This window comes from Notamacropus eugenii, chromosome 2, assembly GCF_028372415.1.
Source record: "Notamacropus eugenii isolate mMacEug1 chromosome 2, mMacEug1.pri_v2, whole genome shotgun sequence".
NCBI lineage: Eukaryota > Metazoa > Chordata > Mammalia > Diprotodontia > Macropodidae > Notamacropus > Notamacropus eugenii.
In genome coordinates this window covers 8,811,625-8,825,687 of record NC_092873.1, presented here as the reverse complement: position 1 = coordinate 8,825,687, position 14,063 = coordinate 8,811,625, and the positions used below count along the sequence as shown (strand labels likewise).

At 34.2% G+C, this 14,063-nt stretch overlaps 1 protein-coding gene across 1 annotated transcript in view; it reads left to right on the top strand.

The window, feature by feature from the left end:
• LOC140522472 (uncharacterized) overlaps positions 1-14,063 on the top strand; it is a 58,195-nt gene that overhangs the window by 42,170 nt on the left and 1,962 nt on the right. The window contains exons 20-22 of the mRNA XM_072637905.1: positions 2,368-2,517; positions 5,976-6,773; positions 9,292-9,441. Of these exons, the coding sequence (XP_072494006.1) occupies positions 2,368-2,517; positions 5,976-6,773; positions 9,292-9,441 (1,098 nt within the window). The remainder of the gene's footprint in view (positions 1-2,367; positions 2,518-5,975; positions 6,774-9,291; positions 9,442-14,063) is intronic.

Here is a 14,063-nt window from a genome sequence, read left to right as displayed (position 1 = left end):
AGGGTTCGGTCATTAAATGTCATACTTGGATAACGATATAGCTTTTTGAAATGAAAGTCAAAGTAATTTTAATCAAGATAATTTAGGAATTTGAATTCTCAACAGGCTGGTGAGGTTATCAACTTTCATTGGGGAAATGCTGATATGTAAGAATTGAGAATGAGAATCCATAATATGATAAATAGAACAAGTAATGTCATGATTTTTAAGATAATATGAATGCAATAATAATTAAACATACTGTAATAAAAAGTAAGCAATGAAATTAAGAAATGAAAATAATGTGATACATAAAAATAATAACATAAAAACGAAATAAAAATAAAAATAAAAAAATGCTTTTTACCTTAAGAAGACTCAGAGTCCATGACATTTTGGTTTCATAAATATTTGTAGGGGAAATCGCTGCCTCATAAATGCAGATAATTTTTTCCATTTTAATAATTTTCCTAATATCCCATTTGAACTCTTAAATGGAATAAATTATTTCAAATGCTGAAGTTGAAGTGAGATCTTACACAAAAATGCTAGGAATTATATAACAGTTGAAAGGTAAAATTTCTTGTTTGATTCTGTGGAATATTCCCATTAGACATCTCATTAGCATTTAAACATATTCCACAATATGATTAGTTTCAATTCAGACTCCTCTCAACTACCTTTTGATGCATTAACAACTGGATTATATTTGTAGTGAAATTCCTTAGTCTAGACACTATTTTTCTTTCCAAGTGAGGACAGCAATTCTATTCCAAAAGATCATTTTTCTGCATTAAACGTTAACTTTTTGGGTTAATAATCTTATTTCTTAATTGTGCTTCACTAGTAATATTTTAATGTCAGTATTTTTTTATTGTTTTACGAATAATTCTTGCTCGATGTGCAAAATTGCAAGTTCTGGAATCACGGCCGTTTAGTTGTTGAATAAGAATAACTTTACACAGTCTAATACCAGCTCTCATTTTCTGTGATTTTTCATATATACAATGAGTGTCCATTATACCATATATTGTACTGGGAAATAATTCATCTAAAAAAGTTGAAAATTTTATCTTATCCTTCCAAAGCAGAATTTAGTAACCTTATGGGAATTCAGTACATTGTGCCCATTTTACTGTCTCAACTTTACATTGTCTCCTTTTAGCCTTATGTTTTCTTCAAAATAACTTCCCAGACTTTAGTTACAGTTAGTTTCACAAATTCCTTCATCGTGCCTAATTAGAGAAAAAATTTTGATCTCTTTTGATTTTTGCTTCATTTGGTATTCATAACTTATGCAATAATTTGCGTTGCACTATGATGAAATTAGAGATGAATTTTTGCAGTGTATCAGTCTATACACACATGACTTTGCATCTTGCGTGTATATGTACACATACACATATGAGAATGGATGAATACGTCTGTATGTACAAATCGCTGAACTTGCAACGTGCTGTGTATAGATTAGTGGGAGAACTAGCATATTCTTTCATAGTTTCCTTTTTTTTGTCGATTGACTGAAACCAGGAGTGTAATTCCTATCTGAACAGGAACAGGAATTCTTTGAAGGCTTAGCAAAGACTCTTGAAGATGTGAACAGTGCCTAGTGACCATATTTGTTGTTTTCATTTTGGCTTTGAGCAAAACAAATCATTCATATCAAACGCTTTTACCAAGCCTGACATGCGTACCGGTACCTACGTTCCTTCTCCCCAGTTAAACAATGAGAGGAAGGAAAATTCAAACGTTTCTTGTAGATGTCCTCCTCTTTCTAAATGTTGGTGCATAGAAATGAGGCAGTTAATTTCTCTGAAAAAAGGAATGGGAAACGATTAATGTGTCTATCAAGTACAAAAAAGTATACATTCCTCCCCCCTCATTCCAGTATTTTCCATGTGAATTTCACCTATAATATTTCAGTCCCTAGATAGCTTTTGAGGGGCTGTAATTATTCTCAAAAAGGAGTCAATGGGGACACCAGGCTGAATGTTCTGATATCTCAGGATTATACTGAGCAAGTGGAAAGTGCGCATTTGATCCATGCTAAATGAAGGTTGAGTAGAATAATCAAAAGAGCTTTCTTGTGTCAGGAGCCAAGTGTCAATCTTTTTCCCTAGAAACGACTAACGTTAGGACCTTGGGTAACTCAACTAACCTCTTTGGAGTTTCGTTTTTCTCATGTGCCACATGCGGGAATTTTGTTAAATACCATCTAAGATATTTATATCTCAAATCTATGAAAATTATGAATATGCTGATGAAATTAAATTGCATGCAGAACTATAATGACTTTTGATTTGAATTTTGAAACTATATTTATTTTATATGAGCTAATATTGCTTTCTGAAATCAGCAATAGAAATAATTTGAACACATATCTATCAGGCCAGAGAAAGACATCTTCAGCGAGAAGTTCCTGTTTCCGGCAACTATCAATCCATGAGAATAGTTTCACAACAAGTTACATCATTTTATCGAAGGAATTATGAAGAGAAGGAAAAACTACTGAAGCAAGTAGACGAAACCAAAAGTAAAGTATGTATGCAAAAAGATCAATAATTTGTTCCTGATGAATGGAAATTGTGTGCAGTGTGACATTTCCCTTTTGCTCGTCAACAGTATAAATTTTCTGAACGCTCTGTCTGTCATTTAAGTTGAATTAAAGTTAGACCTACAACCGCCACAATTTGTGCACATGAATTTCAATACTAATATTCACTCATGATGTCGTTGACAATTTGGTTTATCTGTCCTTACACAAAGAATGAGTGTTTTTCCAAGGACCCATAATGCCTAAATCATTTCTATGATTCTTTATGTTTAGAAAGACCTTTACCATCATTTTCTCATTTAATCCCCAAACAATGCTGTGAAGTAAAAATTATTTGTATACTTCCATTGAAACTTCTCCTTGAATAACAGGAAAAGGTTGTTTCTTCACAATTCCTAAATATGTAAATTGTACCTGCAAAATACAATTGAGAATTAAAGTAATGAGATGGATGATTTCATTAATATCTTCTAACTTCAGCAATCAGATCTCACCATGTGCATATCTAGCTCCATACCTTCTTCACTTCTTGCTCAGTTACACGTTCTCATCTGCACTCCCCATCAAAAACCTATCTACTCTTCATCTCCAACAGGCTTGTGCATTCCAAACGCACGATATTTTTGCCATAATGCCATTGGGACTTTTCACCCCTAAGGATTTCTGAATCTCCTGAAATCCGCTTTTCATCTGATACCACCTAATTACCTAATACCGAATTGGGTATGTAAGTGAGCATTTATTGCTTTATGGTTTTCACATCTGTTGACAAACTATCACTTCCCTTTTCTAACTGTTTTTTGCCCAACTGTAATAAAGTTTCTTGAGGACAGAACAATGGATACTTCATTCTTTCTCGGTAGAACTTTGCTTTCAAAGCACACTGTCAGTAGAGGCAATTGTTATGATTGTTGTAGTACAAGTAGTACTAGTTGTAGTTCCAGTACTATTAGTTCTAGTGATAGGAGTACTTGTAGTAGTAGTCCTAGTAGTAGGAAAACAGGAACAAGGAAACTAAATGTTTATTTGTTGATTTTGCCAGCAGTTGAAAATGGTTGGACTAAAATACTTGAAGATGTTCTAGTCTGATTTTTATAAATTTTGAATTCTCCAGACCACAAAGAGCAAAGTAGAAATTGAAAACAAAATTATTTTTCAGTTGCTCGTATTATTCTCAGAAATTTTTTAAATGAAGGTACAGTTAAGCGTACAATAGCATGACAGTCAAATTCTTCTAACCTGTTCCCTTTAATGCTAGCAAATACCTTTCTCCATTGTCAGTTGCTTTCCCACATTTCCAAGTATTTAGGTATGGATTCATCATTGTAGAAGGCACAATCTATAGTAAGAGGTATTTCGGATACTCTTCAAAACAAATTTCACCCTAGTCGTCATCATAAATTGCATAGTAAGTACGTATCTCTTCCAAAGCAGGCAAAAAAAGAACTTTTGATGATGGGATATTTCTCCACTTAGACGTATGTTGGGGGAATTAGGGATAGAAATTTGCGTCTGGGGTTAGAAAGATTTGACTTCAAATGTGTCCACAGATTCTATCTGTGTGATCCTAGGCAAGTCACTTAATTCTTCTCCCTTTCCTTAGCCACAAAATGGGGATTATAATAGCACATACTTCTCAGTGTTGTTGGAAGAATCAAATGAGATAATGATTGTAAATCTCTTAAGGTTATGGCCTTTGTTCTTGGCACGTATTAGATACTTAAGAAATATTAGTTTCCCTGCTCCAAGGACATAAAGATCATTGTCCATTTTATACAAATAATACTACATCCCAAATTTTGATAAGCATCTCCAAATATTGCAAAAGACTTTTCTTAACCTGGCTAATTTCAGTAGACTTGGCTTAGTTAAGAAACTATTATGAGTTCCAGTCTCATTCTTCTGAAAATTACTTTTCTTTTGAATTTGTATTCTTGAGAAATTTTTCAAGGTGTCAGAAATCAGCACTGGAATGAAATAAGTTTTGTTTCCCAAGTAGCTCCCCTATCACTCCTTGTCTTCCTTTCCCTCACCTTCTTTCTGGAAGACCTGGATTAAAATATTAACCGTCAAAAGCTTTTTGCATCAGGATGCAGTCAAGAAACTAGGTGTGAACTGACTCCTGGAAGTTACAGCAAGGAAGCAGTAATTTAGAATCCATCTTTGGTAGGAAGAGGTAGGTCAATTAATTGGCATTCTGGCCAAACTGGCACTATGTCTTGTCTAATTTCCCTGATCGCGCAAGTTTTCACTATGGAAGATTTCAGTGAAATTACAGTTTCTCCCTTGTTCAAATGTTATTTCATCAATTAGTGAATAATAATTATGTGAACAACACTGTGATAGACCCTGAGAAGTATACGAAGACTGTGTGTGAGACACGCACTGTCTTCTTGAAGAATTTTCACTCTCTCTGGGAAGTCAATACAAAAGAGAGAAAGTTCATTTGTAGCAAAAAGTAGAATTTAAACAACTACTAAGTGAACGATATTCCTGTAAGTATTTATGAAAGAAGATATCAGTACAGGTGGAAATTAGAGCAGATGGTATTAATCCATTCATGTTTTTATTAATGAGAACATTACTCGATGCAAATTGGTTGAGTTAGCAGCCCTAGTGGAAGAACAATTGCTGAATACCTACGTATTATACATATATATGTATATATATATATGTATATATATTTATACGTATGTATGTACATTTATATATTTATTTATATTGATATATCTGTTCCTGTGTGGATGTGTATATGTACACACAAAATTATACATGTACACATATGGAATTACACACACATGTGTGTGTTCATATAATTATATGTCTGAAATCTGGTAAAACTGTCAATCTAAGGGGGACTTTTCCAAGATTTTGTGTTCTGCTTCAGTCCATTGCCATCCACACGACTTTCAGCAAATGGTTTTCTGTCGTTAGGCTTCTGGTTCTTGAATTATAAAATGATGTACTAACTCATCAGTAGTGTCCCCTTTTGCTCTAATAATCTATAGTTTCAAATTCGTGAACTGCACTTCTTTTCCACACTTAGCAATACAAATAAATATAAGTATTTCCCTCATAAAGGTTGTGCAAATTGTAGGTGAGATCATGTATTGAAAGTACTTTCCAGAGACCTTGAAATGTCTGAAATAGAATCAGCAGTGTGAGATAAAATGTATGGAGAAAAGGAAATCAAATATACTGAAAGAAAGACAGCTTTGTCGGTCCAAAAACGCGTTCCAAATCTTCGATTTATGATGCAGTTTTAAGTCCTGTTCTTTGCGCAAATTAACAGAATGGGAAATAGGTGAAACTCCCTCAGTTAACTTTTCCTCTGAAGACACTATGCTTCTTGGACCTTTGGCGTTTATTTTGAATTTTTATGGAAATATCAGAATTTATAATTTTATTTTGAATAACATTTTTTTCTTTTTCTTATCTTTAGGTTCCTCTTAGGAACGAAAAGGAAAAATACCTGCAGAAAAAAAAGGAAATCATACAGTATGAAGTTGCCATGCACCAAATGGAATTACACACAGTAAAAAGTAAGGATAAGCGCACCAGAAAGCACCACACAGAAGAAACTGAAGCGTTGAAAGAAAAGATTGAAGAGCTTCAACAGAAATTACAATTAAATAAAGAAGCGTTAAGAAAAATCGGATTTCAGTGCCGTCGACGAATAATCGTTCTGAAAGCTCAGAATGCCATGCTGAACTCTAAACTGCAGAATGCAGAACAAAACATTGAGAAACTAGAGGACGATGGGGCATCATACGCGTCCAGGTTGATTAAAATCGTTGGCAAATATGAGTTATCAAAATTAGCCCTTGAGGATTCCTTTGAGGGTAAAAGAGATGAGTGGCTTCATTTAAAGGACAAACTAAACCATGACTTGTGTAGTCTAAGAGAGGATAACGGTGTCCTTTCTGAAAAACTCTCTAAGACTGCAAGTAGAGCCAAGAGTTTAGAAAATGAGCTAGACCATGTCCATGAATCCCTCAGAGAGAAGACATACATTTTAGAAAACACACAGAGAGAACTGAAGCATGCTGAACAGAAGGCAGAGGAACTTGAAGAACCAAATCAAGTGTTAAAGGAAAAAGTCAAGAGATATAGTTTGGAAAATGAATCTCTCCAAGAAAGATTAGGCAAAATCCAGAGTGAAAATATGGTGCTGCAGCAAGAGCTTGAAGACACACAGAAGAAAATCATAATTCAAGAAAAGCAAATGAGTGATGCCCAGGTGCAATTTATTGATCTCTTCAATAAAGTTTATGCTGATATTGATAAACAAGCTCTTATAGTAGAAGAGAGCAATAAAGTATTAGTTAATGTGTGAATGGAACCACTTCAGAGAGCAAACGTGGAAATATGAAAATGAGAAGGCCGCAAGAGGGTTCGCTTTTGAAGTATTTTGCTTGGATAAGTTTTAGTCGTTTTGAAATGAAATTCAATTTAATTTTTATCAAGATATCTTAGGAATTTGAATATTCGACAGGCTGGTGATGCTATTATCTTTCATTGTACAAATTCTGATATATAAGAATTGAGAGTGAGAATCCATGATATGATAAATAGAACAAGTAATATAATAATTTTTAAGATCAAATGAATATAAAAATGAAAATAACATGTACTGTAATACAATATAAGTAATAAAGCAAACAATCGAAAGCAATTTTAAACATAAAAATAATAATATAAAAGCTAAAAGTATAAAAATAATTTACAAATTCTTCTTTTAGGTAACGACACATTTTGCTTCAAGAAATCATGCAGTCCATGACATTTGGCTTAATAAATATTTGTATAGGAAATCTCTAGTATCCAAATAAAGATAAATTTTTATTTCATTAATTTTTCTATTATTCCATTTGAATACTGAAATATCACAAATTTTTTCAAATGCTGCAATTTAAGAAAAGTCTTCCAACATAATGCTAGGAACAATATTACAGTTGAAGTATAAAATCTCTTTTGAGATAACTGTGCAATATGCCCTTTACGAGTTTCATTAAAATTTAAACATACTCATCTGTCTAACTAGTTTCAATTTAGACACTTTTGAACTAATTTTTGAAACATTAACGATTGGATTCTATTTGTAGTGAAATTCCGTAGTCGAGCCACTACTTTTCTTTGAAATTTAGGACAGTGCTTCTATTCAGAAACATTATGATTCTTCATTAAGCTTTAATTTTTCAGTTACTAATCTTATTTTTTAATTGTACTCCACTATTTTTTCATCTCTTTTTTTATTTTTTTTTTTGTGGTTGGACTAACAAGTCTTGCTCAGTTTCCAAAGTTGCCGGTTCTGGAATCACTCCTTTTAGTTCCTTAATATGAATAATTTATACAGTCTAATAGCAGATCACATTATCTGTGATTTTTCATATATGCAGTGAGGGTCGATTCTACCACGTATTGTCCTGGGTAATGATTTCATCTAAAAAATTTAAAATTTTATCTAGTCATTCCATAATAGAGTACAGTTTACTTGTAGAAATTCAGTGAATTGAGCCAATTTTACTTTCTGAACTTTACATTGTCTTCTCTTAGCCTTATGTTTTCTTCAAAAAATTTGGCGTGACTCTACTAAAATTGACTTTTACAAAGTACTTCATCTTGTCTAATTAGAAAAAAACATTTGGCTTCTTTTGATTTTTGGCTTCATTTGGTTTTCATAATTTATGTAATAATTCCCCTTGCTCTGTAGTGAAAGAGGAGAAGAATTGTTGCAGTATATCATTCTATACACATACAGTTATGTTTTTCTGTGTGGATATCTCCATATACATATATGTGAACGGATGAATACGTCTGTATGTCCAAAACTCTGTACTTCTAACATGCTATGTACACATAGCGTGTAGAACTAGCATATTTTCCATAGTTTCCTGTTTCTTCTCCATTGACTGAAACCAGGAGTGTAACTCTTATCTGAACAGAGAAAGCAACTTCCTTGAAGGCTTAGCAAGACTGTTGAAGATGTGAATAATACCTAGCTCCCATATTTGTTGTTGACATTTTGACTTTGGGCATGTTAAGTGCTTTTACCAAGCCTGACAAGCATATCAGTGCCTATGTTCATTCTCCAGCGTAAACCATGAGAGGAAAGAAAGCAAAACCTTTTCTTGTAGATGTCTTTCTTCTACGGACTGGCACACAGAAATAAGGTAGTCAACTTTTCCGAAAAATGGAATGGGAAACCTTTACATTTTCTACCAAGCATAAGAAAGTGTACGTTCTTCCCTCCTCTTTCCTTTACTTTGCGTGGGAATTTCACGTAAAATGTTTTAGTGCCTAGATAGCTTTGGAGGTGGTGTCATTCTTGTCAATTAAGACGTAATGGGGAAAGCAGGCTGACTGTACTGATTTCTGAGGAGTATTCTGAGGGAGTAGAAAGATCTCATTTGCTCCATGCTAAATGGAAGTTGAGTGATATGATCTAAACAACTTTGCTGTCTCAGGAGCCAAGTTTTAATCTTTTTCTTTCTAAACGTCTACCTTTAGGACCTTGGTTACTCATTTAACCTCTTTGGAGTTTAGTTTTTCTCACCTGCAAAATGAGGTTGTTTCCTTAATCCCTAAGAGATTTCTGTCTTTCAATCTTTGATAATTATGAACATACTGAAGAAATTAAGTTGTATGCAAAATTATATAGACTTTTGATTTGAATTTTAAAATTATATTTATTTTATACGAGCTAATGTTGCTTTATGAAATCTGTAATATTAGTAATTTGGACATATTTCTATCAGGCTAGAGTAAGAAATCTTCAGCGAGAGCCACCTGTTTCCTGCAATTATCAGTCCCTGACAGGAGTTTCACAACAAGTCACATCATTTAAGGAAATTGATTATGAAGATAAGGAAAAACTACAGAAGGAAGTAGATGAAACCAAAAGTCAAGTACGTATGCAAAAAGATCAGTAATTTGTTCTGGAAACAAATGAGTGGAAAGTATATTCAGTGTGACATTTCACATTTTTAAGCAATATATTTAGTTTTAATATTCTCCAATCACTACGACAAAACTTAGATTTTTTTCCCTCCCCAAGAGCCATACAATTCTATATAGAATCTACATATACATTCCTACTGAGTACATTTTCACTGTAGTCATGCTGTGTAGAGGAATTAAATAGATGGGAGAAATCATATAACAAACCAAAATATAACACACACACACACACACTCACACACACACAGAAATGATCTGTTAAATTCTGCGATTGAATTCCATAGTTCTTTCCCTGCATGTGGAAAGCATTTTGCCTTAGGGCATCATTGGGAATTTTTTTTTTTTTTTGAATATCGAAGTCTACCAGAAAAAGCTCTTGCACACTTTGGTGGTTGCTGTGCACAAAGTTCTCCTGGTGCTGCTCCTCTTGCTCAGCATCAAACCATGTAAAAATATTTTCAGGCTTCTCTGAAGTCATCTTGCTCATCATTTCTTATAGCGCAATAGTATTCCATTACATTCAGATACCATAATGTCTTCAGCCATTCCTCAATTGATGGGCATCCCCTTGATTTCCAGTTTTTGGCCACTACAAAGAGTGATGCTGTAAATATTTTTGTACATGTGGGGTCCTTTCTCATTTTTATTATCTCTTGGGGATACAGTCATATTGCTGTATATTGCTGGGTGAAGGGGTATGCACATTTTTGTAGCCCTTTCGGCACAGTTCCAAAGCGCTGTCCAGAATGGGTGGATGAACTCACAGCTCCACAAACAATGAATTAGTGTTCCAACTCTCCCACATCCTCGCCAACATTTATTATTTTCCTGTTCTGTCATGTTTGCCAATCTAATAGGTGTGTTGTGGTACCTCAGAGTTGTTTTGATTTGCATCTCTAATCAAAAGTGGTTGAGAGCATTTCTTCTATGATTATAGGTATCTTTAATTTCTTCCTCTGAAAATTGTTTGTTCATATCCTTTTACCATTTATTAATTGGGGAATGACTTGTATTCTGGTACATTTGACTCAGTTCTCTATATACTCTAGAAATGAGGCCTTTGTCCCCAACATTAACTGTCAAAATTCTTTCCCAATGTACTACATCCCTCTGAATCCTGATTGCATTGGGTCTAGTTGTGCAAAAACTTTTCAGTTTAGTGCAATCACAATTATTCACCTTTCCCTTCATAATGCTTACTGTCTTTTCTTTAGTCAAAAACTCTTCCCTTCTCCATAAATCTGATAAATACACTATTCCTTCCTCCTTCACTTTGTCCATGATATCAATCTTTATCCCTAGATCATGTACCCATTCATTCTTGTGCATGGTGTCATGAATTGGTCTATGCTTAGTTTCCACCACATTGTTATCCAGTTTTCCCCGCAATTTTCTCGAACAGTGAGTTCTTATCCCAGAAGGTAGGGGTCCTTGAGTTTATCAACCCAGAGACTGCTATATTCATTGCCTGCTATCTCTTGAGTACCTAGCCCATTCCACTTCTCTACCCTTCTCTTTCTTAGCTACTACCAAGTGGTTTGGGGAATTGCTGCTTTCTCATTTTACCAGTTTTGTCAATTTTCTGAACACTGTGTCTGTAATTTCCGTTGACTTAGAATTACTCCTCCAACTTCCACAATCTGTACACGTAAATTTTAATACTTATATTCACTCTTTCTGTGGTTGACCATTTGGTTTATCTGTCCTTATGCAAAGAGTGAGGTGTTTGTCCCAGGACCAATAATAGCTCAATCATTCCTATCATACTTGATTTTTAGAAACACCTTGACCTTCATTTTCTCATTTAATCCCCCAAACAGCACTGTCAAGTACAAATTCTTTGTTTCTTTCTGTTCAAACTCCTCCTTGAATAACAAGAAAATGTTATTTCTTCACATTTTGTACATATAGAAATTGTACATGGAAAGGATAAATTGGAGTTGAAGTAATTAGATGGATGCTTTCATTAATATTCCCTAACTTAATCAATCTGATCTCACCCTGTGGATTTCCACCTCCATACCTCCATCTTGTTTAGTTACTCTTCTTGTTTAGTTACACTTCCTCATCTGTGCTACCTATTCAAAACCTTTCTACTCTTCACATTCAAGATGTTTTTGAATTACAAAAGTATGATTCTTTTCTCATAATGCTTTTTGGGCTTTTCACCCCTGTTGATTCCTGAATCTCCTCAAATCCACTTTTCATCTGATACCACAAAATCTGGTATTTAATTACAGATAGATTGTCCTATGGTGATCGCATTTCTTATCAAACTATCAATTGCTTTATCTCATTGTTTTTTACCCAATTATAATGGAGTTCCTTGAGGACAGGGAGTATTCATGCTTCCTTATTTTCCATAGAAATTCCTTTTCCCAGGATGTTGGCAGTAGAGTAATTGTTATTATTGTAGTAGCAAAAGTAGTAGTAGTAGTTGTAATAGATTTGGTAGTAGTACTTCTAGTAGAAGTAGTAGTGGTACTGGTAATAATAGTAGTATTACTAGTGGAAAAACAAGAAGGACAAAACTCTATATTCATTTCTTGGCTTTGCCTAGGTTGAAAATGGAGTTAAAATGAAAATTGGCTCAAGGTGATATTTGGACGAAAGCACCTTGAGTTTGTCTATTCTGGTTTTTTATATATTTTCGGTTTCCCAGAGCCTCCAATGGCCACATATAAATTCAGTAAAAAAAAAATATTGTTGTTATTATTATTAGAAATTATTAAAATGAAGGGGAGGTTACGCATAGAATACCAACACAATCAAATTCCCCTAACGGGTTTCCATTATTAGGTCAAGTGCCTTTCTCCTTTTTCATTTGCTTTCCCATATTTATATCTAGTTGTGTGTGCTATTCATCATTATGCCTGCCAAAAAGTATAGAAGTGGATATTTCTGACATTCCTCAAACATATTTTCAAATTAGTACCCATCATAAGTGGTAAAGCAAGGGAAATCTAAGCCAAAGTGATCAAAAAGAGAATTTTGTATGATGAGATGTTTCTCAACTTGAAGGGGATTGGCAGCAATTATGGATAAAATCTTGAGCCTGGGCTGAGAAAGATCTGATTACAGATATAGCCTCAGATGCTCTTGGTGTGATCTTAGGCAAGTCACTTAATCTTTTCAGTATTCTCAAACATGAAATGGGGTTGATAATAGCACCTACCTCCCAGGGTTGTTGTGAGAATCAAATGAGATGATAATTGCAAATCACTCAACTTTATGGCCTTTGTTCCTTGCACACGTTAGACACCGACTAAATGCTAGTTTCTCTACACTGAAAACAAAAGACCATTGTCATTTTCATACAAATAACCACTGCCTCCCCAATTTTCATATCTACCTCCTAATTTTTCAAAAGCCTTATTTTGAACTCGTTAATTTCCGTATACTTCCCTTAGCTATGACATTATTACAAGGTCCAATCTCATTCTTAGAAAAACTTCTTTACTCTGGCATTTGACCCTTGAGACATTTTTCTAGGTTTCAGAACGCAGTACGAGAGTGAAACAACTTTTTTTTTCCCAATTAACTCCCCTATCCCTCATTGTCTTCATTTCGCTCACATTGTTTGTGGAACACATCGATTGAAATATTACCCTTCCAAACCTTTTAGTTTCAGGCTGCAGTCCAGAAACTAGGTGTGGACTGAGACCTTGAAGGTAAAGTAAGGAAGAAAAAAGTCAGAGTCCCTCTTTGTCAGTACGAATTACCTCATGTAATTGGTATTCAGTGCAAACTAGCACCCATTTCTAATCTAATTTCCCAGATCATCCAAGTTTTCGCTCTGTAAAAATTAGTCAAATTACAATTTCTTCCTTGTTCAAAATTTACCTCATCAACTAGTGAAAATCCATATGTGAATTCCACTATGAGAGGTTCTGAGCAGGTAGCAAAAGCTATGTGTAAGACATGCACTCTCTCCTTGAAGAATTTTCAGTCTCTCTAGCATTCCAATGCCAAATAGAGGAATTTCATGTTTAATACAATGTAGCATATAAACAACTACTAAGTGCATGGTAAACATGTAAGCATTTATGAAAAGGAGAGATCACTATAGGTGGAGGTTAGAGCAGATGGTATTATCCAGTCCTGTTCTCAGTACAAGAAGTTCCCAGAGCAAATTTGCTGAGGTAGCAACTCTAGTGGAAGAAAAATTGCAGAATATCTGAATTTTATATATGCGTACACACATCTATACATCTGTTCATATGTATATGAATTATTGATAGCATATATAGGAGGGTGAACTTTAAAAATTTTGCGTCCTGGCTCAGCCTCTTGGCATACAACTTGTTTTTATGAATGTTTTTCTCTCTCAAACCTTGGATTCTTCATTTATAAAAAAATCTGTACTAACTCATGACTTGTCCATTTTTGCTCTGCTTATAGTTCTAAATGAGTATAGTGCAGTTGATTATCCTGAAAATATTTAGTGAATTCCTGCTAGGTCCCTATACAATATATCACCAGTAGACACTGAAATAATAAAGAACTAAAATGAGAGGTGATTCTCAATGTAGGCATTAACCCGAATAGCATACTCACTCAATGCTGCAGA